Genomic DNA, 25,335 nt, shown 5'->3' on the forward strand with positions numbered 1-25,335 from the left:
TGGCATATGGACTTGGCGAGAAGGAACCCATTGACAGCCATAAGTTGATAATTAGTCTCTATTGGAAATATTCTTGTCTTTGTTATTTGGAACTTGGAACATATTTGACCCGAGTCATTTTCATAAATGCTAGTTAAATTCCTAAATGTTGCACATTCAGGCCTGTTGAACTCATGTGGTTTAACACCGTAGCCATATTATAGGTTCAGTGGGGAGAAAAAAGGTGATAGTAATTTAATAAACATTGAAATGCTAGTAATTAAACATCAGCTAAAGATACATTGCTTAAAATTCATTTATTCTAAAACTTAAGAAAATAAATAGACCTTTATTGTTAAAAAATTTGGAAATAAATTACGGTGGAAAGTTTAATGTTGTCTGGCAGTTGGAATATAGGTTTCATCAGTTTTGTTCTAACTAGGTAGATTGAAGGTTTTACTGTAAATGTTGTTGAGGAGCTTGTCTTGTTTTTACTAAATCATATGCTGAAAACATTTTTGATGCTCTTTTTTTAAAAAAATTTTTTATTTATTTATGATAGTCACAGAGAGAGAAAGGGAGAGAGGCAGAGACACAGGCAGAGGGAGAGGCAGGCTCCATGCACCGGGAGCCTGATGTGGGACTCGATCCCGGGTCTCCAGGATCGCGCCCTGGGCCAAAGGCAGGTGCCAAACCGCTGCGCCACCCAGGGATCCCCTGATGCTCTTAAATAATCTTGTTACATTGTTTGCATTAGCTCAGAGAGTTTCATAGTAGGTCTGTTCTCTCTCTTACTCTCTTGTGTTCTTCTTCCTTCTCCCTTTTCTGTTGTAGATTTTTGTGTTTTCTTATCATGCCAGAAGTTGGCCACCATTTGGCTACAACTCTTCTAATTTTTCTTTTGCTCTTCTCCCTTTGCTACCACATATGTAACATGCCACAAAACAAATGTCCTGCTGTGACCTTAGTTTTCATGTTTACTCTTTTCTCGTGACCTACTGCACTGATTTAACTACAGCTTGGTTATGGCTAATAGTGTATTAGAATTTGTGGACAAAGGGTAAATGAAATCAGATACCCAATTTCCTGTGTAATAAAGATAAAAATCTTACTTTAAATACATACTGCCATAACCTTCCTTATTTTTTGCTATAATTAGATTTTTCCTTAGTCTGCAGTTCAGAGCCCTATTTCTAGTTTTCCAGAACTGGAGATACAAGATAATAATCAAACTCTCACTGGGCAATTAGTGGAAAGAGGGACAGTTGTCCTACATTCATTAATTACTTGTTTACTTACTTGCTCACTCATGTCATTTATTCATTAATTTACTCATTAATTTAATATTTGTTAGGTGCCTTTTCAGTCCTCGGTACTATTCTGATCATTGGGAATATGATGGTGAGCAAAATGCCCATGATTCTACCCTCCTGAGGCTTATACCTTCGTTCTCACTTATTTCTTCTCTGTATTCTAGGCTGTTTTTGAGTCCTTTGGCACAATGTTTGAAAGTTTGAGAGAGTGGATATTTGCATTTCCTACTGCGAGTTTTTGAAATGTTTGAGGTGGAAAGAATTGAGATACGGTAGGCAGTTTAGGAGGTTTAAAAAGAGATGAGAGAAACTGCTGTTTCATAATGAAGAAGAGATTTGTGAAGATTCTCTTCACTCTGCTTTCCAGAGACTAGTAGTGAATGAATTAAGAGAATGTTTTGTAAACCAAACTTGGGCATCTTGAAATTACTGTACCTTTTAGTAACTAGATTTTATTTTCGAAACTTTCAAAGGAATTGCCGATCATGTAATGGTTAACTAGTCATGTCTTTTGATAATAACTTCCTTTCTTTTTTCTTTCATTTGCTTTTCAGTCTATTCTTATTTTGAGGAGGAACTTATATGTTATAATCAGTTCTCTCTTTTCCTTGTTGGCTCTGGAGGTACTGGTGGAAAACGGACATCAGACAAAGTCAAGGTAGATAAGTTTCCTTATCTATATTTTGAATATACATTCTGAATACACATATTACTATATGTACAAACTACATATTACCCTATGTGTAATTTCCTAGAGTAGATCCTCAGTAATTTATACTTCTTTGAATCAGAGTATGTTTCTTGAATTGGAAGTGCTGTTTACACGTGTGTATTTTGATAGATGACACATGTTATGTAGATAAGTCTGGCTTCTATAAATATAATGTATCTGAAATAATTGTGGGAACATTTTAACTTTCTTATCCAAATCTTGTAGCACCCAGAAGTCTTTAGAAAATCCCAACACATGCAGTTGATCCTTGTATAAAATGTTACCCCATGGCCTTATTGAATATCTAGAGCAATCTTCTGGCAATGAGTGGAGCCTAAGAGTTGGGTCTGATACCAGAGGAGACAGACAGTTGGACAGAGAGATCAGGGAGAGAGAGTCACGGAGAGCCCTCTTGAAATTAATGTCCCTTGCAGGGTGATTATGCCCTTGCCCAAGGCCGCACCTCTGAGGAGCAGCACAGAGTCTGCTCATGGTGGTGGAAGTAGAGTTAGCTAAAATAGTCTAGGCAAGGCACCATAAATAAACAAGGTAATAGTAACTACAGGCCTGCCAAGGGGAAAGGAGGTCGGTGTCCAGAGTTGTTGTAATAGGTTATCTAAGATGCCCAGTCATCAAGAAAAAAATTACAAGACATGCAAGAAACAGGAGCACATGACCCAGAGACAGAAAAATAAGACCAGAACAAAATGGGCAATAGAAACTTTCTTTGAGAGGACTTTACAGATGAAGATTCAAAATCTTCAGAGAACTAAAGGAGAACATGCTCAAGAAGGTCAAGCGTGATGGCAGTGACTCCTCAGGGAAAATCAGCGAAGAGAAATTATCTAGCAGAATCAAACAGGGATCCCTGGGTGGCGCAGTGGTTTGGCGCCTGCCTTTGGCCCAGGGCGCGATCCTGGAGACCCTGGATCGAATCCCACGTCGGGCTCCCGGTGCATGGAGCCTGCTTCTCCCTCTGCCTATGTCTCTGCCTCTCTCTCTCTCTCTCTCTCTCTCTCTCTCTCTCTCTCTCTCTCTCTCTGTGACTATCATAAATAAATAAAAATTAAAAAAAAAAAGAATCAAACAAGTTTTGAAGCTGAAAGTACAATGAGGGAAAGGAAGCATTTTCTAGAGTGCACAGGAGTAGATTTGAGCTGTCAGAAGAAAGAATTGAAAAGTTTGATGATCTGTCTGTCTGATCATCTGTCTATCTATCCCTACCTGCATACCTATATCAGTCTCAAGGACAGAAAAAAGATGAAGAGAAGAAAAAGGATGAAGAGCCTCAGAAAAATGTGGGATACCGCATGTATAGCAGCATGCGTGTAACTAATGGGAGTATGAGTAAGAGAGCAGAGAGAGAAGGAAACAGGCAAAATGATGGGATGATAGTTTTGATGAACAACATTAATCCACACATCTTGGTATCTAAGCCAACTCCAAATAGGATATTGATGCAGAGAGACCCACACCCTGAGTAAAGTACCTTTAAAGATGAAATCAATTTAGGTGTGAATTGTTTGTCTAATTCTTATGGTTATTATCACCTTTTGCCCTGGAAAGAGTCTTTTCTTCTTTCTCCTTTGTGGCTGAGAGAACGGATCTGATTGTATATTCCTTTCATTACAGAGTCATTTCTGGGAAATCACAACACAGATGATGCTAGCAGTTAGGAAATTTTAAATGTTATCTCTTGGACAGGAAATATTTTTGAAAGCTCTTTAACTTGCAGATTTTATTATATTGAAACATGGGTTGTTCATCAAATACCAGTTTGAATAAAAAGAAGTAACTATTACTTTGTTAGTACTTAACATAGGATGTTTTTTGATTTTAGGCAACTGTAGCTGTGCCTAATAGGCCTCCTGATGCTGTTCTTACAGATACCACCTCACTCAATCAGGTAAGATTGTGTTTCAAAAAGGAATAAGCCACCTGACTGGTGGTGACTCTTGAATGTATAACTCTGATATATAATTTTGTGAGTCTGAAAGTAGTGGCTGTGTCCTTCAGCATCATGAAAATAATGGCATATTTCCATAGTTGGAATCCAGTCTTTCTAAATTTTTGCTCATCAGATTTTTTTTTCTCTACCATATATCAAAAGTAAATATAGAATAGTTAGTGGTTTGGCGCCTATTAGTTAGTTAGTTTGTCATTTGTTAGTTTAGGAAGCATCATGCTTTGTTGGCAAATTGGCAAGTGCTTAGAGAGACTGCCTAGCTTAGTAGTGAAGAATTTCATTAAAGCAGTGATAAAAAGTGAGCAGGATAAAAAGAATTGAAAGGAAAATTTTCGTCACTCTTTTTCTTTCAAGAAAGAAAATTGAGCTACATTCCTTGAAAGCAGATTATTTTAGGCCAGTTTTAGTGGACAGGCGAAATAAAGCCTCTTAGGAAGGTTGGGTGGTTTAATCTCTTTTGTTTGGCATAAATAATTTGTTTTCTGATGGAGAAGGTAAAATGCCTTATCAGTTAACAAGATTCTGTGAGCATGGGAAAGTTTATTTAAGAAACAAAAAATAGAAAAACAAAAACAAAAACAAAACAAAAACAAAAGATAGCCATAAAGATGAGAAAGGCCACTTTTGTTGGTGTGAGTCCCCCCAAAGATTCTTCCCTGCAGTGGCCAGAGGTCTAATGACACAAACACAGAACAGAATCCATAAAGCTCTGAAGGGGCTCTGTGAGAGAGCATCTTTAATGACAGCAAATTATTTGTAAGTTTACTCAGTTTATTTTTTAAAGGTTTTATTTATTTATTCATGAGAGACAGAAAGGCAGAGACATAGGCAGAGGGAGAAGCAAGCTCCCTGTGGGGAGCCCGATGTGGGACTCGATCCCAGGACCCCAGGATCACGACCCGAGCCAAAGGCAGATGCTCAACCACTGAGCCACCCAGGTGCCCCAGTTTATGTAGTTTTTGATGTTAATTTTGATATACTTGGTATGAGAACTTCTGCAGGATTTATGTTTTCTGGCAAATAGAAACGTAATTTCATGAGGCAGAAAGAATTAAGATTGTTACATCTTAGAATGTACTATGGAATCAGGTAACAGAAAGAACACTTTCCCTGAGGTTAGTTTTTGCCTTGTAATGTTTTTTTCCATCCCTGTTTCTTATCAGTGTCTTAAGAATGCACCCATATTTATGTTTAATAAAAACTTTGTATTGAAGTTAATTTTATTAAGGCACTAAAAGAACAGACAAGGCTTCATGGTTTCATAGTTCAGAAAACCCAGCAGTGCTCCTTTATTATTTTTGGGTTACTGAAATAATAAAAGGTATCTGCTGTAGATAAGAAAAACTGAATAGTTTCCAGGGCTTGAATTTCTACACACAGTAAGTCAAGAGATTTTTTTTCCCCCTTTGGTTCTTTTTCAGAGAAGTAGAACTTTTCATTAGTTTTCAGCAGAGTTGACTCTTCTTCTGTGTGACAAAGAGTAGTTTTTAAGTTAACAGCCATTTTTTGTATAAATAATGGGCACCCATCATTTGACAGAACATTTTGTCTCATGGTCATTTGAGAATATGATGAAAGTCATCTCTTTCTTCAAAAAACATTTTTCATAAAACTTTGCATAAACTTCAGGGGGATTTATGGTCTGTTTTAAACTCAATCTGTGCTACAGGAGATAAAGATCAAGTGGAATAAATGTAATCTGTGGTCAAGGAGCTAGAAGGACACTTGGATACTCAAGATGTAAATGTGGGCATAACTAGGGCACCTGTTCAAGCAATGAATGATTAAATACAGGCTTTGAATTGTTATGTAAGTGCTGTAGACAGAGAAGGGATACTCATTAGAGAATGATGTTCAGAAGGCTTTGGTAGGAAAGGTGGCCCTCCTCTAAGCTAAAATGGTGTGTAGATATTCTCTCTTTACCAGAGATGTAGGGCTTACAGATTGGCTGGGAAGGGAAGAAGAGGTAATGGTAGCTAACTGTAAGAGAGGAGGAGAGCATGATGGTATACAGGGAATGAGAATTGGAGCAGCCACATGAGAGAGTAATGGGAGATGGCTGTGGATGGCAGATGCTGAAGGAACAGTGGAAGTAAGGAAAAAAAACTATGCCATTATAGCATAAACTACATGCTAGCTCTTTAAATTGGTAACTTCAGTTACTAAAGAACCTGGCAACCATATTTTTAGCTCTACCAGTATTTGCTTCTGGGACAATCTTTATCACGTCTTCAGGAGAATTTCTTCATGTTCAAACTGGTATGACATTACAGGTGTCCTAGTTTTTCATAATTAACAAATAGAACATTCATCCTTAGTAATCTAGAAAGAATGAAGAATCAGTAGATACTAGATATCAGGCTTTACAGTTAGGGAGAATTTGTAGTTTCCCCAGATACATATTTTATACCACTTAGTCTAACAGGATTTTAGGTACTGTCATTATTAAGTAATGTTAGTCTTGGGTATATTGTTTATACCATCCATTAAAATATTTTTTATTAAATTACCAGGTGTATTACAAGTACTACCTTTTTCATTTGTTTTTTGATGATTCTGTGTGTTGATTGGGTGTTGCCTCTGCCTTCACTCAGTGAAGCTATTCTCCACTGATGGCTGGGCAGGTCCAGGACGTCCAAGATGGTGTCTTTCATAAGTTTAGAATCTTCTTGCTTACTTTTGGCTGGAGTGCCTCTAAATTTCTTCATAAGGCCTCTTCAGGGGCTGGTTCATTGTCCAGGCCCTCAAGGGAACCGATCTCTGTTTAGATTTCTGGAGCTCGTTCCTCTGTAGCTAGCTTCCCCTTCTCCAGGATATACATGTTCCAGTTGCACAGTCTCCCAGAGCTTTCATTTTTATCTCTTTAACTTGTTGAGATTGTTTTGCTGTGTTTGGGTCTCCTTTCTTGTACTGCAGTCTGAACAGCGTTGTCCCAACAGAGAGCTGTGACTTTTTATGTGCCCTTGGTACCTCATTTCTTGCTTATTATTACTCTGTGGTTTTTCAGTTTTTATCATTATCTTTTGTTTTCTACTTGTTTTCCTGTACAACAGTTAGAGAGCCCATTTCTTCTCCCTTATTGTTCCCATTTTTTGAGATGTATTAATTTTATGCTTTCAGAGCGTTTAGCATGTATATATTCTTCTATCTTCCCCATCTTTGTTTTTAGTTTTAGATTTGTAGTTGGTTATATCAGTCCTTTTGCCAGACGTTGCCCTGTCACCTCCTTGCTGGATAGAGCTCCTCCTGTGATACCTTTCCCAAGAAGGGCTCATGTGTATAGTGTTTCTTTGGTTCCTATGTGTTTAAAGCGTTTTTTCTTTTTTATACCTTGTATCCTTGAAGAACAACTTGGCTGGGTATTATCCTTGAGGCCCTAGGATATTTTTCTTCATCTTTTTTTTTTTTTTTTTCTTGAGAGAGAGAGTGGGAGGGCAAATGAATGTGTGAGTGGTGGGGAAGGGCAGAGGGAGAGGGAGAGAGATCATCTCAAGCAGACTCTGCATTGGCACTGAGCGTAGAGCCCAATGTGGGGCTCAATCTCCCCACCCTGAGATCATGACTTGAGCTGAGAAGAGAGATGGATGCTCTACCAACTGAGCCACTCAAGCCCCCCAGGCATCTTGTAATTTAGTCTTTATTACTGATAGAACTTTCCTCCTTCCTTTTCTTTCTTGACTTTTATTTTTTTTATATATATATATATATATATTTTTTTTTAATTTTTTATTTATTTATGATAGTCACACACACAGAGAGAGAGAGAGAGAGAGAGAGAGAGAGAGAGGCAGAGACATAGGCAGAGGGAGAAGCAGGCTCCATGCACCGGGAGCCCGACGTGGGATTCGATCCCGGGTCTCCAGGATCGTGCCCTGGGCCAAAGGCAGGCGCCAAACCGCTGCGCCACCCAGGGATCCCCTCTTTCTTGACTTTTAATTATATCTTACTTCATTCCTTCATATTTGTTGTCCATTTGATGTGAGTTTTTGAGTTTTAGATACATGGTGTTTGTCTCATTCCCCAAATACTTGAGTATTATGTTACAGTTTTCTTCAGTTTGGTAGTTGTTTTCTTTGGGGAAATTTCATTTATTGTAATGTTTTGGTACTTATTTTCTCTTTTAGTCTTATAGTAGCTTTGTGCAGATGGAGGTGACTTTCTGTGTGCAGTTTGTAGGTAAGGTTGGGAGTTTGTGATAGTTTAGAAGATAATCTCATTATGAAATTCAAGATTGCCCTCTTCTGTCATTGAGGCAAAGTGCATTTTCTTTGAGATGTCTTTTGGAGTGGGACATTGTTGGGAGCCATTTTATTAAAAACATTTTTTTCATTCTCTTTATCTTAAGTTTCCTCTCTTCTTTTTTTCTACATTTTTCAGTCTTGAAAGGGGACATCTTTGTTTTATAATTTTCTCCCCTAGAAATGTTGTCTTACTGGATTGCCACTTGGAGGCCTGTATTCTTTTAATTCTTTTCTTTGTAATCAGTGCTCTAATCTTTCCATATCCTCCTCTTTCCTTAAGGGGGACTTTCTGGAAGTGATTTTTCTTTTTCTCTTCTCTCTTCCACACTGCTTCTGTGTTTGCCTTCTTACCCCTGCCACTCTCTACAGTAGCTTTGAGAGGGTTCTCAAGAAGTAGCTCTGCTGGAAATCAGTGTTTATTCTTCTGCTTAGAGCAATTTGAACTTGATGGTGTTCCCCATCTTTGGTTATACCGTAGGCTTGGGACTTGTGTAGTTTTATTTGTACTTCGTGTTGCTCTTTATGCTTTTTTGGAGCATGTGAGGATTTGGGAAGTACAAATAACTGAGTCTTTTTATTTAGCATTTAGTTGGATTTGATACAATTTTTTTTTTTTTAATTCATGAGAAACACAGAAAGAGAGAGGCAGGGACATAGGCAAACAGAGAAGCAGGCTCCCTGCAAGGAGCCCAATATGGGAGTCGATCCCAGATCCCGGGATCATGCCCTGAGCCAATGGCAGATGCTCAACCACTGAGCCATCTAGGCATCCCGGACTTGATACAATTTTTAAAAATAAAATTAAGAATAATTAATTTACTGAAATGTAGAAGATCCTCTCACATATAATACACAAGTAAGGCAATTTATAGCTGTTTTTCTTACTTGTGTATGTATGTGTATGTTTGTGAGTTTTAGTGATCCTTGTATCTAGACAGAGATGAGACAAAAAAGATTTTAGCTTTACTTCTGAAAGTTGAAATATGAATATCTGTCAAAATATTTAGAAAGCAGTCCTTGAACAGTATTCCTTATTATTTGGAGAATGGTTATTTTGCATTCTGATTGAATTTAGTTAAGCATTCATTTCCTTGACTTTGGTCTTGTCTCACAATGGCTTTTATGCCTTTGCTTCCTCTGCCATCTACAAGAGGCAATGCTAACATTGAAATAATATGAAAATTTTCATATTTCTTTAATAGGATTTCTTTAGGTAAATTTTTTTTCCATTTATAGGAATGATATCTGTGGGGTGAGAATACTAGTACTAATCTTAAAACTTGGTTGTCTTCTGCTTGTGTGCTAAAGCTCAAGTGTGCTTCCTGTGGCCATCTCCGGTGACCTTGAGGAGAAATCAAAAAGGAGGAACCAGAAAACCAGTTAAACTGAGATAGGCAGGCAGTATTTTTAAATAATCAAATATATAGAAACATAATGTATTAAGATGACCCAAGGGCCTTTCTCGTGTATATGTGGAAATTAGAAAACCTAAATTTTACATTTGTAACAAATTGTACCTTTTGACAGGCAAGTATTTGGAGAACTGCTGGCAAACATTGTTCCCCCTCCCTCTTTCATTTATGTGATCCCGTATGGCTGACAAGCATCAGGGCACTTCTTCAATGCAATCTGAGCCTATGATAAGTAAGATAATGAATAAAGCATTTACTAACCCACTTTGAGCCTGGCTTTTTTTCAGTTGACATATCGTTGCTAGTACCTTTTAAAATGATAATGATAGCTCACATTTATTGAGGTATTAATATTTATCAAGGATAATGCTTTGTAAGAGATGTACTCACCTTTCAGTTTATTAAATGAGGAAATTGAGGCTCAGGGTGATAAGGAAACTTGCCTGTTATTGGCAGAGCTGGATCTGAACCTGGGTCTGTCTGGTGTCAAAACCCCTGATCCATCATGTGTTGGACAGCCTCCCCCTTAGGCTCCGAAATGTATCTTTGTTTTCACTTGTATGCAGCACAGTCATGTATATTTGCCTAGTGTTTTAGTATTTTTCTAAATGCTTTCTAAATATTATCATTTAATCTTCCAACATATTATATAGAATCTGGCAAGTCACCCATCTGTGATAATTGTTGATTTGTATTTAGTTATTTTTAGAAGGTAATATAAAGGGAACAATGTGTTGAGTAATTGAGAAAGCAAATAATTTATAGAACTAGTATATGGGGTGATGGAGAAGAGAAAGCTTATTAAAACTGTACAAAGTGTATTAAAAAATGACATTTTCCTTAGGTGTTATAGAAAACATTGTTTTGTAAAATTTGTTAAAAAAAGAATAATCAATAATTGAAAATAATAAGAACCTGGTAATTAAGAAAGTTAAATATGCTGACATGAGGAGTCTTTACTCAGCATTTCAATAGTCTTGGAAAGCCTAATGTAGCAATTCATGAGAAAGGGCAAAAGTACTGAGGCAGATCCAGGGGGGTCAGAGTTAAAAGAGATATATGAAATACTTACTGTTGGCTGTGAATCTCTCCCATTTACTAAAAAGTACTCTCTAGTTTGAATGGTAAACAAGCTAAATGCTGGAAGCTGTGATTACTTTTTACCTATTTTCTGTATCTTTCTGCTCGTCCTGCCTTGTAGAAGTAAAGAAGTGATAGGAAAATCTGGACTAAGCAGAAATTTCATCTTGATGGCAACCGTTGGTCTGTTTACTTATAGGATAAGCTCCTGCTCAGGATTTTAGGGTACAAGGAGAGGGAAAGTTGGTGGTAGTCTTTGATGTTTATATGTCTGGTATTGGTTTACAGGCTTCATTTGAAAGTGCCCTGTTAAGAAAGTTGGCCTAAATTTTGCTTGGTTACAAGAGGCTATAAACATCTACGTTTAAAAAAAAAAAAAAAAAAAAAAAAAAAAAAATCTACGTTATCTTCATTGTGCTTTTTTTTTTTTTTTTTTTAAAGATTTTATTATTTATTTGAGAGAGAGTGAGAGAGAGTGAGAGAGAGCGAGAGAGATCACAACGAGCAGGAGTGAGGGGGAGAGGGAGAGTTTCCGCTGAGCAGGGAGGCCTATGCAGGGCTCCATCCCAGGACCTTGGGATCATGACCTGAGCTGAAGGCACACTTAATGGACTGAGCCACCCAGGCTCCCCTTCATTGTGTTTTAATGAGAGTAGATTGATGGATTCATTTCAGTGACTTCCTCCTTAGTTAGTGTAATGATACTTAATACCCAGATGTGGTTTGAGGCTCCCCCTCCCATTATCTCACGGGTTCCCTCCTCCCTCCTCCCCAGCCGAATTCAGTGGCAGGTAATACAAAAAGCATTTGATTTACAATTCATCTTTCTGTGGTAGAAATGGTTATTTTTCAACCAGAGCTTCACTTATAATATGTTTCTTACATAGTAACCAATAGTATTTCATGTTTTTTTCTTAATGTATACTCAGAAATTAGTTACTGAGAATAGCTAGTTACTTTTATAAATCTTTTTCTGCAGGCTGCTTTGTACCGCCTCAGTGGTGACTGGAATCCCTTACACATTGATCCCAACTTTGCTGGTTTCGCAGGTAAAATTGCTTATGATACGTACGGATGAAATCTACTAGCTCGGTGATCTAAATAACGCTTAGAGATCTTGCTACTTAGAGTTAGTTTGAGTAAGATTTAAAAAACAGTCCTCTCCTAATACATTTATGCCAAGGATAAGGAAGGGCAGGAAATCGTGTTCAGAAGATGGTGTGCTTGGAGTTGATAATTGAGATTGTGGAGGACATAAGCTCCACGTAAGGTGCAGGGCTTAGGACCGATCAGATCCAGTGAGTGGATGTGTGAGTGATCCTGACGGCCAGGGGCGTTGGAGGAGAGAGAAGGAACTGAAAAGTGAGGGAAGGATTGTCTGCATACACGGATGTTGAAATCAGTATGGGTGATTTCATGGTTTCAGCCACAGCTAAACAGAAAAATTCTTTCTGTTCTCACATCTTTAGCATTCCTTTCTTATTTCTTCTGTTTATTTCATAGTTTTTTTCCCCACATGTATTATTTTACAAACTATTTTTCATGTTTCTTAAAGTAGATGCTATAATTCATCCATGTGCTCTTTGAAATCCCGAATTAATTATTCTTGGCTTTTAAACAGGAAATGTGCCTATATCTAACCAAATTCTCTTTTTTTTTTTTTTTTTTTTTTTTTAAGGTTTTGACAAGCCCATATTACATGGATTGTGTACATTTGGATTTTCTGCCAGGCATGTTTTACAGAAATTTGCAGATAACGATGTATCGAGATTCAAAGCAATTAAGGTATATTATTACATAATTTGAACATTAGTTCCTCTTTTTATTTTTAGAGAAGGAAAGGAGTTTTAGTGACTTCATTTAATCTAGGCACTGTACTGAAGCACATATTTCATGGACATGGCAATCAGCATGTGTTCCTTTTAGCTATAAATACCTCTGACAGTGTACCATGAAGGGTATCATATGCAATTATTTTATTTATTTATTTATTTATTTATTTATTTATTTATTTATTTATTTATTTATTTATTTATTTGTTGGAGTTCGATTTGCTAACATATAGCATATCACCCAGTGCTCATCCCCTCAAGTGCCCCCCTCAGTGCCCATCACCCAGTCACCCCTTCCCCCCCACCCACCTCCCCTCCCATTACTCCTTGTTTGTTTCCCAGAGTTAGGGGTGTCTCATGTTCTGTCAACCTCTGATATTTTCACTCATTTTCTCTCCTTTCCCCTTTATTCCCTTTCACTATTTTTTATATTCCCCAAATGAATGAGACCATATAATGTTTGTCCTTCTCCGATTTACTTACTTCAATATTCCATCCCTTTCTATCTTTTGGAACAGCTTTAGTAGAATAGATATTGTTTCTTCTTTAAACGTTTGATAGAATTCCACTGGGAAGCCACCTGGCCCTGGACTTTTGTGTCTTGGGAGGTTTTTGATGACTGCTTCAGTTTCCTCCCTGGTTATCGACCTATTCAGGTTTTCTGTTTCTTGCTGTTTCAGTTTTGGTAGTTTGTGGTTTTCCAGAAATGCATCCATTTCTTCTAGATTGCCTAATTTATTGGCATATAGCTGCTCATAATATGTTTTTAAAATCGTTTGTATTTCCTCGGTATTGGTGGTGATCTCTCCTTTTTCATTCGTGATTTTATTGAGTCTTTTTTGTTTTTAATAAGGCTGGCTAATGGTTTATCTATCTTATTAATTCTTTCAAAGAACCAGCTCCTGGTTTTGTTGATCTGTTCCACAGTTCTGATCTATTTCATTGAGTTCTGCTCAAATCTTTATTAACTCTCTTCTTCTGCTGCTGGGTATAGGTTTTATTTGCTGTTCTTTTTCCAGTTACTTCAGGTGCAAGGTTAGCTTTTGTATTTGAATTTTTTCCAGGTTTTTGAGGGATGCTTGTATTGTGATGTATTTCCCTCTCAGGACTGCTTTTGCTGTATCCCAAAGATTTTGAACAGTTGTATCTTCATTCTTATTAGTTTCCATGAAGCTTTTAAATTCTTCTCTAATTTCCTGGTTGTCTCTTTCATCTTTTAGCAGGATGGTCTTTAACCTCCATGTTTGAATTTCTTCCAAATTTCTTTTTGTGATTTAGTTCTAGTTTCAAACCGTTACAGTCTGAAAATATGCAGGGGACAATCCCAATCTTTTGGCATCGGTTGAGACCTGATTTGTGACCCAGTATGTGGTCTATTCTGGAGAAAGTTCCATGTGCAATTGAGAAGAATGTGTATTCAGTTGCGTTTGGATATGAAATTCTCTAAATATCTGTGAAATCCATCTGGTCCAGTGTATCATTTAAAGCTCTTGTTTCGGGCAGCCCCAGTGGCCCCGCGGTTAGTGCCGTCTTCAGCCCATGGTGTGATCCTGGAGTCCCGGGATCGAGTCCCACATCGGGCTCCCTGCATGGAGCCTGCTTCTCCCCCTGCCTGTGTCTCTGCCTCTCTCTCTCTCTCTGTGTGTTTGTCATGAGTGAATGAGTAAAATCTTTAAAAAAAATCTCTTGTTTCTTTGGAGATGTTGTGCTTAGAAGATCTGGCAATTACAGAAAGTGCTGTGTTGAAGTCTCCCAGTATTAGTGTATTATTATCTAAGTATGTCTTAACTTTGGTTATTAATTGATTGATATACTTGGCAGCTCCCACATTAGGAGCATAAATATTCATGATTATTAGGTCCTCTTGTGGATAGATCCTTTAAGTATGATATAGTGTCCCTCTTCATCTATTACTAGAGTCTTTGGGATGAACTTTCATTTATCTGATATGAGGATTGCTACCCCTGCTTTCTTTTGAAGACTATTTGAATGGTAAATGGTTCTCCACCCTTTCATTTTCAGGCTGGAGGTGTCCTGAGGTCTAAAATGAGTCTCTTGTAGATAGCAAATAGATGGGTCTTGCTTTTTTTTATCAAGTCTGAAACCCTGCACCTTTTGATGGGATCATTAAGCCTATTCACTTCAGAGTTACTATTGAAAGATGTGAATTAGGTGTCATCGTAGTACCTATTCAGTTCCTGTTTTTGTGGATTGTTTCTTTGGACTTCCTCTTTCTTTTACAGAGTCCCCCTTAATATTTCTTGCAGAGCTGGTTTGGTGGTCATATATTCTTTCAGTTTCTGCCTATCTTGGAAGCTCTTTATCTCTCCTTCTATTCTGAGTGAGAACCTTGCTGGATAAAGTATTCTTGACTGCAGGTTCTTCTCATTTAGGACCCTGACTATATCCTGCCAGCCCTTTCTGGCCTGCCAGGTCTCTGTGGAGAGGTCTGCTGTTAACCTAATACTTCTCCCCATATAAGTTAAGGATATCTTGTCTCTTGCTGCTTTAAGGATCTTCTCTTTATCTTTAGAATTTGCAAATTTCACTATTAAATGTCGGGGTGTTGAATGGTTTTTATTGATTTTAGGAAGGGATCTTTCTATTTCCTGGATCTGAATGCCTGTTTCCCTCCCCAAATTAGGGAAGTTCTCAGCTATGATTTGTTCAAATATACTTTCTGGCCCTCTGGCCCTTTCGGCGCCCTCTGAAACCCTAATTAAATGTAGATTTTTTCCTTCTGAGGCTGTCATTTATTTCCCTTAACCTTTCCTTATGATCTTTTAATTGTTTTTCTCTTTTTTCCTCAGCTTCCTTCCTTGCCATCAACTTGTCTTCTGTGTCACTCACTCGTTCTTCTACCTCATTAACCCTCGTTGTGAGGACCTCCAGTTTGGATTGCATCTCATTTAATTCATTTTTAATTTGAGCCTGATTAGATCTAAATTCTGCAGTCATGAAGTCTCTTGAATCCTTTATGCTTTTTTCTAGAGCCACCAGTAGCTGTATAATAGTGCTTCTGAATTGGCTTTCTGACATCGAATTGTAATCTGAATTCTGTAACTCTGGGAGAGAGTACTATTTTTGATTCTTTCTTTTGTGGTAAGTTCTTCTTTCTAGTCATTTTGCTCAGTGCAGAATGACTAGAAACAAGTTGTACTGCAAAAAGGAAGGAAAAAAAAAAAGGAAAAAACAAAAACAAAAAACCAAGAACAAAAAACAAAAACAAAATAAGGAGGGGTATCCTTTGGTTCTATATACTGTAAATCCCTTGACTTCCCCTGTAGCTCTCCAGTGCTGCTTGGTCAAGAACTTGCTCTTCCCTAGTCCTTCCAGCTGGCCTTCTGGGGGAGGGGCCTGCGGTGCTGATTCTCATGTGTGTGTACCTGGGGGAGCCGCCCAGCCCCCTGCCAGGTGCATGGCTCAGTGGGAGCTGTTTATTCTGTGAGGCCTCTGTTCCCTGGTGGCCCGACCCTCCCAGGCACAGGGTGACACCAGAAGAGCAACCACAGTGGCGGTGGCCAGCTCTCCAGCCCTAGAGTCAGCTCCCCCAGTAACTACCGCAGTCTCCCAGTCTGCATTGGCCTGGATGCTCCGGGGGGGCAGGGGGCACTGACCTGCACAGCTTGCAGGCGCCCGTTGGCAGGAGCGTCCTTGCTGTCCTATGCTCTCCCAGCCTCTGCCTATCCCTGGGGGAGTGCAGGATCCTGGGCTGTGTCCCCCGGCACCCTGGGATCCTGGCAATGCGCCGCTGGAATCCACTCCTGGGGCTGCGCAGCCCCCTCTGCGCGGAGCTGCCACCTGAGCTGCTCCCAAGGCCCCGCCGGGTGGATGCTCCAGCCCTTTACTGTGCTCCGCCCAGGGTATGTGGCACACTCTCCCCCTGGTGCACCTCCTCTGTTAGTGACCCTATCGACCTGGGGCTCCATTGCCCCTCCTGGGATCCTGCCCGAGTTCCCTGTGAGCGCCTTTCCATCTGGGAAGATTGTTAAAGTTCCTGCTTCTCTGGGGCTGGGCTTTCCTGTCCTGGAGGCTCTTGCCACCCGGCCTTAGCCTGGCTCCTCGTGGGGGCCCCTCCACCTCTGGATTTTTCTTTATTTATTTATTTTCCCTCTTCCTACCTTGTTAGAAGCATGAACTCTTCTCTCTGTAGCGTTCCAGCTGTTCTGTCTTTAAATCTCAGACCGAATTTGTAGGTTTTCAGGATGATTTGTAAGTTATCTAGGTAAGTTGGCAGGGACAGGTGACTTGGGGACCCTACTCTTCCGCCATCTTGCCCCAACCCCCGCACTATAATTTCAACAGATTAATTAGATTGTTTTATAATATTAGGAGCAGACGTGTGTTAGTATATACACATTAATAGAAAGTTCAGATTTACCTTAAAATTTTTTTTTTCGGGACATCTTGGTGGCTCAGCGGTTAAGTGTCTGCCTTGTGCTCAGGGCCTGATCCCGGAGTCCTGGGATTGAATCCCAACATCGGGCTCCCTGCATGAAGCCTGCTGCTCTCTCTGCCTATGTCTCTGCCTCTCTATCTCTTGGTGTCACTCATGAATAAATAAAAAAAAATCTTTAGAAAAAAATTTTTTTCATTGTTTTGTAATTTGCCCTACCTTAATTAAATAGCTAAGTGACTGCATTTCAACTCTTAGAAACTACACCTAAATTAGCATGACAGCTGCATGTTGATTTTAGTTTTTGTACTTTTAAATTGGTTTTGTGCTTTCATCCATTGCAAATTAAAAAACCCCCTTATCTCTGCACATAGTATCTTTGCAGAGGTGTACATCAGAAGATAGACACTGAAAATAAAGTTTGAGACTGTGTCAAATAGCTCCAAGTGCTTTTATCAATTTGGGCTCCATGCAGCGGTGAAAATGCATTTTCTGATGTTTTGCCTTAAATAGCACTGATTATTTTCATGCTTTTCGTTTTGTTAGAACTACTTTTATTATTATGTAATAGTATGTACATAGAGCAAATACAGTTGGTATAGAAAATGATGAAATAAAAAGTGGAATTATTTTATCCTGCATGCCATCCAGATTTTATTTCCCACACATACTTATTTATCACTTTCAACTGCATCCTTTGAGTTGTTCTAGGGGCTCGCTGTCTCACTGTCCTTCATATGAGGATGCATGCTTCTGTTTCTTGACTTGTCAAGATTAAAGACTCTTTATTGACTCTGTTTTGAAATATAAATTAGCTTATACTGACTATATCCATTGTCTGATTGTATCTTACTATTTTTGTTCCTTTATGAATGTAAATGTATTTATACCTCTTCTCTTCCTTTTATATTCTCTGATGTCCACCTGAATTTCTTTCCCCACAAGTAGCAAGGTTGCATTTTAAAACATTTTTAACACTCATACTCATTTCTTTTTAAAGGTTCGTTTTGCAAAACCAGTATATCCGGGACAGACTCTTCAAACTGAGATGTGGAAGGAAGGAAATAGAATCCATTTCCAAACCAAGGTATGAGTAATATGGTTAGAAGTTCCTTGTTTTGTTACCACCTCACCACAGCCTATAACCATGGTCCATCTTAGAGTGTTCTTTTGGTTAGTGCTATGGGTATGATGGAAAACCTAGAAGGTTTTTGGTTTTTTTAAGACTTAATTTATTAAGAGAGAGCAAGCGAGAGAGCACAGGAGCAAGGGGAGGGGCAGCGAGAGAAAGAGAATCCTGAAGCAGACTCTGTGCTGAGCACAGAGCTCTACGTGGGATGGGGCTTAATGCCAAGACCCTAAGATCATGGCCTGAGCTGAATCAAGAGTTAGCTGCTTAACCAACTAAGCTGCCCAGGTGCCCTTAGCAAGTTTTTTTTTTTTTAATCATTGGTACCTTTTAATTGAAAATAAGATGGCTATGTACCTTTTATTTTGTTTTAGTTTTTACTAAATTGGTGCCTGGCTCTGTAGGAGTGGCACAGCTGTTTTGAAAACCCAGCCAACCATAACTTTTTGGCTCAACAATCAATCTAATTATTGTCAAAATATAATCTTCAGACTATTAAAGGCATAGCTCTCACACAGATATAAAATGAAAATATGACAACTCTGTTTAATTGCTTAATGAGGGAACTGGCAAGATGATAAATCTGGTTCAAAAGAAAATGAGAGCGACAGTGTTTATATGGTCCAGCAGGTGCTGCTCTCCATGAATTTTGCTGAATTAGAGGCAGAACTAGTTAATGTTCTATAGCCATACCCTTTATGGTTCCTTTTTCTACTGGATAGAAATCACGTGCATCTTGATCACACTAAAATCCAGAAATTAACACCTTATGTCACAAAGTTTGGGCCTAATTAAAAAGTAAGTGACAGGATAAAAAAATAAGTATGTCTCCTTAAAGAGTTACATCATCATTGGGTGGGCTGTTAGCAGCGTTCCAGTAAAATACTCAAAGGATGTGCCATTATCCCTTTACTTAAAAGACTTTTAAAGATAGTTTTTGTTAACCTGGTTGACCAGGCTGGTACTTCTTTGGCCCAATCATTTTGTACTACTCAGATGGTTTGTGCTGAGCAGTGTAGACATCACCATGAATAATAATAGTAGCTATTCGATACCTCTGAACAGGCTATACCATCATCTCTATATTCAATAGAAGAAAATCTAGATTCAGTTCTCTATCATCATCTCTAAATTCAGTAGAAAAAAAATCAGCAAATACTTGCTCATGGTCACACGGTAAGGAATCAATCTGGGGTGTGAACCCAGGTCTTCCTGGCTTAAAGCCTCAATCCCAGAGCCCTCGCTCTTCTTACTGTATCATAGTTTCTTTTATAAATAAATAACTTTGCAAAACTCTTCTTTATGTGGTACTCCTCACTAATTCCTGCAGCTTGCAGGGTCACTTTCCTGCTTCATTTGTATATACTCTTTATTTCCCATTGCCTCCTGCCCTTTATTTAAAAAAAATTGTCGTTTACTTATTTGAAAGCGAGACAGAGGGAGAGAGAGCACAGAGGGGAAGGGAGAAGGAGAAGCAGACTCCCCGCTGAGGAGGGAGCCCAATGTGGGGCTCAATGTCAGGACCCTGGGATCATAACCTGAGCTAAAGTCAGATGCTCAACCGACTGAGCCAGCCAGGCAGGCTCCCATGGCCTCTTCTCTTTTCAGCTTCCTTTAACTGCTCCCTTGCCCTTAGAGGCAATCCTTTATGACTCCCTCCCCTTTTCCTGCCCCTACAAACTGGCATATTGCCTTTCTGTGAAATTGTCTTGCAGTTAAATGTTTGTGTCACCTATTCTGAAGCCATCCTATTGTCTCATTATTTTGAGTAAGTCTTATTTCTTTAGTAGGATGATGAAATCTACAAGTATTAAGGTCTATGACCACATTATAGATTTGTTTTCCTCTGTTGTAGTAATGAACAACATAGAAATAATTTCCACGGATACAGACTTACAGGGCTGAGAAATAATTTAATATCTAAATACAGTACCTTCTTGCCATAAATTCTAAGCATATCGTCCCATCTTTTTCACTGTATTTCCCTCCCCTCCCAGTGATTAGAGGTCCTCTTTCCCTTCAGTTATATATAGGAATCCTGCTTTCCTCCCTTTCTTCCTTATTTCCCTCATGTTGTATCTTAAGAAACATTTTAAACTAATGTTCCAAAACGACCTGCTTGGCTTGGTTACAAGAAAGTAATATACTAAAGTGTATTTTGTTCATAAATTGTTCCTTTCCATGCTTTGGCTCTATACATAATTAGAAACAAAATGAGCAAATTGTTTGAAAGATCTTTTTTTCTAAAGTATGATGGGGGATCCCTGGGTGGCGCAGCGGTTTAGCGCCTGCCTTTGGCCCAGGGCGCAATCCTGGAGACCCGGGATCGAATCCCACATCAGGCTCCCGGTGCATGGAGCCTGCTTCTCCCTCTGCCTATGTCTCTGCCTCTCTCTCTCTCTTTCTGTGTGACTATCATAAATAAATGAAAAAAATAAATAAATAAAAAATAAAAAGATTTAAAGTATGATGGTGCGTAGTCAAGGGAGAATGACCTCAGTTCTTAAAAAAAAAAATCAATTTTAATAAATGCTGCCTCAATTTTTAGGCCCCATTCTGCACATTTGTAGCAATACTATAATTTTATGAAAGAGTAGCCATTGGAATAATTTTAGATGAAGTATTAGAGATTAGAATTTAATTTCCTTTCATGAGTATTTTGATGAAAGTCTAAGCATTTAGTTTATGCTGTGTACCCTTCCTATTTGAAATAACTAGAATTATTACTTTAAATTACTACTGTGGGATTTTATTCTCTCTGAATAGAACAGATGCACCACTACCTCATATGGATATTGTGTCATGCCTTGTACTGTTTATAAGAATTCAGCAATTCTCATTCTGGTTCCCCATTAGACACATGTAGGTTTAAAAAATAATTTCCTCAAATACCAATGCCAGGTGTCCGCCCCACGCCATTTAAATTAGAATTTTTGGAGATGGGACCTGGTCATAGGTATTTTTTAAAAGGGTGCCAGTTGATTCTACAGTTAGGGTTAATAACAGTTGTATTAAAACAGCAAGCTTCATGTTTATTCATCTTGACATTTAATTTATAAACTTCATGTAATTTGGATTATTTTCTTTTTCTTATGAGGAAAAATTGCAATTTTCTTTTAAATGACTGTATACTATTTTGCAATGATACTGCGTTTTCATTGGAATCATCTGAGTAAACTTTTTTTTCCCCCTCTCATGTCTCTTTTAAGATCCAAGAAACTGGAGATATTGTCATTTCAAATGCATATGTGGATCTCATGCCAACATCTGATACTTCAGCTCAGACACCCTCTGAGGTGGGTTATAGAAACTGATGTAGGTCATTTCCTGATGTATGAATTTTAGTTAAAATTATTTCTAGAATGTTTGGGCTGCTTTAGAAAATTAAGAACTGCATAAGATTCTTAATTCTTGAGGGATGTTAATCCGAAACTACTTCAAGTAAAAGTAATATTTTGACAACTTAAGGATTTTTTAAACTTTTTTTTAGGGAGATACTGGGGTCCTTTTCAAGAGAATATAATTTTCTCATTTTGGAGTAACTGAATCAATTGTCTAATGAAAAATCTTAAGCTAACAATATTTTGGAAAAAAATAGATGAAAAAGCTAAATATCCTGTACCTTTGCTTGATTTAAAGATTGGTGTAAAGCTTTGTATACACATATCAAAACAATAGCATGTATTATTTATTATAACATTTCTGTTAGTCTCTATTTACATAAGGAGGCTTTTAATAAAAAATGTTTATATTCTCAGTCTTCAAAATAGTAACTTTGTAGTATTGAGGTTCTCAGACCCGTGATTTTTAATTGTCTGTCATAAGCTATATCATCACATAAATGACTGAAGATTAAGATTGCTTACGAAGAATCCTAGATCAGAAACTTCAGAAGTGTTAGAGCTACAAGGAGGTATGGTCTTTACATAACGTAATCCCTTTTTACAAAGAGAGAAATGAGACCACAGAAGTTGGCTGATTTGTCCAGTATCTTCCTGCTCAAGTTTTGTTAGGACGACGTAGGTTGTTTAGTTCCTAGTGTACTTTAAAAATATTTCTGTGATAGACTTATTTCGCTTAGCATAATATCCTCTAGTTCCATCTGTGTCATTGCAAATGGCAAGATTTTATTTTTTTTGATGTCAAAACAGAGAGGAGAAAAAAAAAAAAGATGAAATCAGAGAGGGAGACAAACCATAAAAGACTTTGAATCATAGGGAACAAACTGAAGGTCGCTGGGAGGGAGGAGGGTAGGGGGATGGGGTAACTGGGTGATGGGGATTAAGGAGGGACTTGAGGGGATCCCTGGGTGGCTTAGTGGTTCAGCGTCTTCCTTTGGCCCAGGGTGTGATCCTGGAGTCCAGGGATCAAGTCCCACATCGGGCTCCCTGCATGGAGCCTGCTTCTCCCTCTGCCTGTGTCTCTGCCTGTCTCTCTCTCTATGTCTATCATGAAAAAATAAATAAAAATATTAAAAAAAAGGGCACTTGATGGGATGAGCACTTGATGTTATGTAAGACTGATGAGTCACTGACCTCTACCTCTGAAATCAATAATACATGTGTTAATTAATTGAATTTAAATAAAATTTAAAAAATCATTTCTGAATGCTGATAAAGTAGAATCTTCTATTAAGATTGAGGTCCTGGGGATCCCTGGGTGGTGCAGCGGTTTAGCGCCTGCCTTTGGTTCAGGGCGCGATCCTGGAGAGCCGGGATCGAATCCCACGTTGGGCTCCCGGTGCATGGAGCCTGCTTCTCACTCTGCCTGTGTCTCTGCCTCCCTCTCTCTGTGACTATCATAAATAAATAAAAATTTAAAAAAAAACATTAAAAAAAAAGATTGAAGTCCTGGATGACATGAATTAACATACAGAAAGTGTAAAAGAAGCCTGGCGTGGAAAAAAATGACTTTGCCTTATTTTTATGCAGATTTAAAAGAAAATCACTTCATTGTGCATAAATTTTGTAATCATTTTTCCCCTTGAGTTATTTTTACAAAGTTTTTCAAGTTAAATTTTTCTTTTGACTAGGGTGGAGAGCTCCAGAGTACCCTGGTATTTGAGGAGATAGGTCGCCGCCTTAAGGATATTGGGCATGAAGTGGCAAAGAAAGTAAATGCCGTATTTGAGTGGCATATCACTAAAGGTGGAAACATCGCAGCCAAGTGGAGTAAGTCACATCTCTGATTTTATACGATTCCAAGGTAACTCTTTGTAAATAGAAAGTATCCTTTATCCTTTAAAGCCTGTCTCATCGAAGGTTGGTAAACCCTGTCTTTTCATGGGGAATACCAGGTTTCAGGGCATTCAGAGATGCGTGTGCTTTTCAGAGATGTAAAGAATCCATTAAAAGAAAATACCTAGTTTAAAACTTTTAGAGTTTTAAAAGACTTTTAGAGTTTAAAGACTTCATTGTAGTACCCGAAAGTAGTAATTTTAAAGTCATGTTAGTTATCTGCTTCTTTTGTCTTGAAGTGCCCCCTACATGAAAAGGAAATTCATCAGGTGAAATATTCTTAAGTTATTACATTTTGACACTTTTAAAGCTGTTTTCTTCATCCTCAAATATTAATAATTTGGATTATCACCTTAATTATCAGATTTCTATTTAAGACTGCCTACTCGAGTGCCTTGGAAATCCATTTGTTATATTCTTCACTACAGCTAAAGATCACTATAAATGCTCACTTAGAGCAGAAAATAAGAATATATCTCTGAATTAGTGGAAACTTTTTGAAATGGTCTTCCGTTTGTTATATATTCCTAGAAAAACATGTTGAAGTTTTATTAAACTGATTTTGGATCAATATTTACAACCTTCTTTTTAATATAACAATTGTGGTTTCTTCTAAGCAGTGTATGTTTATGACCTGTAATCTGATATATAAAGGTTATAAAGAAGAAAATAATGATGTATATAATTTCACTACCCACAGTTGACATTTTGATGTTTGTTCTGAAAGACACTGTTCTTCTAGGATGTCAATCAGAAGGGTGTGGGGGTGGTCAGAGAAAGGCAGAAATGTTAGTAGGTATTTAGTCCCCCAAATTTCAAAATGTCTAATTTTTTTCTAAAGAATTTCATAGGTGAACACTGCGTGTGCAAGTGTTACCATGTGCCTTTCTTTGTTCTTTCTGTCTTTCCATGATGCAGGGCAATTTTTTCCCTAGGGATGAACGTATATTAGAAGTTGAGTTATGCATACAAAGCACAGGGTTTTTGAAGGTACTAGTAGAGGAGAGGAATGAGGTCTGCAAGAGTGAGAGGAGGTGCTAAAACCATGTCTCACAAGTAGCAGATCAGAACCCTGTGTAGTGATTTGCACAGTATACATGTGATTCACTTGTGGCAAGCAGGGTAATCTCCTTCAGTATAGAGTTGGTAGCTAACTCAGATTTTCCCCTTGTCTTGGTGACACTTTCCTTGTATTAGAAAATGTGCTTCCCTTTGCAGGTGACCTTTGATTAACTTAGGAGAAGAGTTTTTCCTGACATTTCCACTGGAGAAATGAGAATATCAATATCCTGTTAATAACTACTCATTGTCGATACCCCTTGTGGCTTTTGCTTGTTTTATCATCTCTTCTTTGGGGCCTTAGTTATTAAAGCTCATCGTCACGTCATATCTGAAAGCTTTCTCTAAAAGGGTTCACCATTCCCTTTGGTTGTCTGCCTCTCTGGTATTTGACTTGATTCTCAGCTGTTGTAACTGTTTTCACTTTGGGCAGTTGTTTTCTCCAGGCTTTGTGTCACTGAGCTAAGTTGCCATGGCTGGCAGCAGTAGAAGCTGTCCAGGCCTTTTGGCTTATGGTATTTTAGAGAACCATTCCATGTTGGCATTTCTCTTTTTTGTCATGGCACTTAATAGCATGAAAATAATGAATGAATGCTTCGATTTAGGGAATATGTAGCATTTTTTTAAATTATCTTTTTTTTTTTAAGATTTTATTGATTTATTCATGAGAGACACACAAAGAGAGGCAGAGACATAGAGGGAAAAGCAGGCTCCTTGCTGGGAGCCTGATGTGGGACTTGATCCCTAGATCCGAGATCACACCCTGAGCTTCAGAAGGTAGATGCTCAATCGCTGAGCCACCCAGGTATCCCTCACGATCAGTTTTAAAAATGTTTTGTTTAACACTTTAATTCCAAATATTTTGTATTTTATAGATTTATTTATTTTTTTTTAAGATTTTATTTATTTATTCATGAGAGACGCACAGAGAGAGAGGCAGAGACCTATGCAGAGGGAGACGAGGCTCTGTAGGGAGCCT

At 38.2% G+C, this 25,335-nt stretch overlaps 1 protein-coding gene across 4 annotated transcripts in view; it reads left to right on the plus strand.

Moving 5' to 3' along the window:
• The window catches only part of HSD17B4 (hydroxysteroid 17-beta dehydrogenase 4), a 93,478-nt gene that overhangs the window by 50,234 nt on the left and 17,909 nt on the right, over nucleotides 1-25,335 (plus strand). For all 4 annotated transcript variants that reach the window (XM_038551877.1, XM_038551879.1, XM_038551876.1 and 1 more), the window contains 7 exons: nucleotides 1,847-1,950; nucleotides 3,845-3,910; nucleotides 11,683-11,752; nucleotides 12,382-12,488; nucleotides 17,932-18,018; nucleotides 21,270-21,356; nucleotides 23,093-23,231. In XM_038551877.1, the coding sequence (XP_038407805.1) occupies nucleotides 1,847-1,950; nucleotides 3,845-3,910; nucleotides 11,683-11,752; nucleotides 12,382-12,488; nucleotides 17,932-18,018; nucleotides 21,270-21,356; nucleotides 23,093-23,231 (660 nt within the window). The remainder of the gene's footprint in view (nucleotides 1-1,846; nucleotides 1,951-3,844; nucleotides 3,911-11,682; nucleotides 11,753-12,381; nucleotides 12,489-17,931; nucleotides 18,019-21,269; nucleotides 21,357-23,092; nucleotides 23,232-25,335) is intronic.

Source organism: Canis lupus, chromosome 11, assembly GCF_011100685.1.
Source record: "Canis lupus familiaris isolate Mischka breed German Shepherd chromosome 11, alternate assembly UU_Cfam_GSD_1.0, whole genome shotgun sequence".
Classification (NCBI taxonomy): domain Eukaryota; kingdom Metazoa; phylum Chordata; class Mammalia; order Carnivora; family Canidae; genus Canis; species Canis lupus.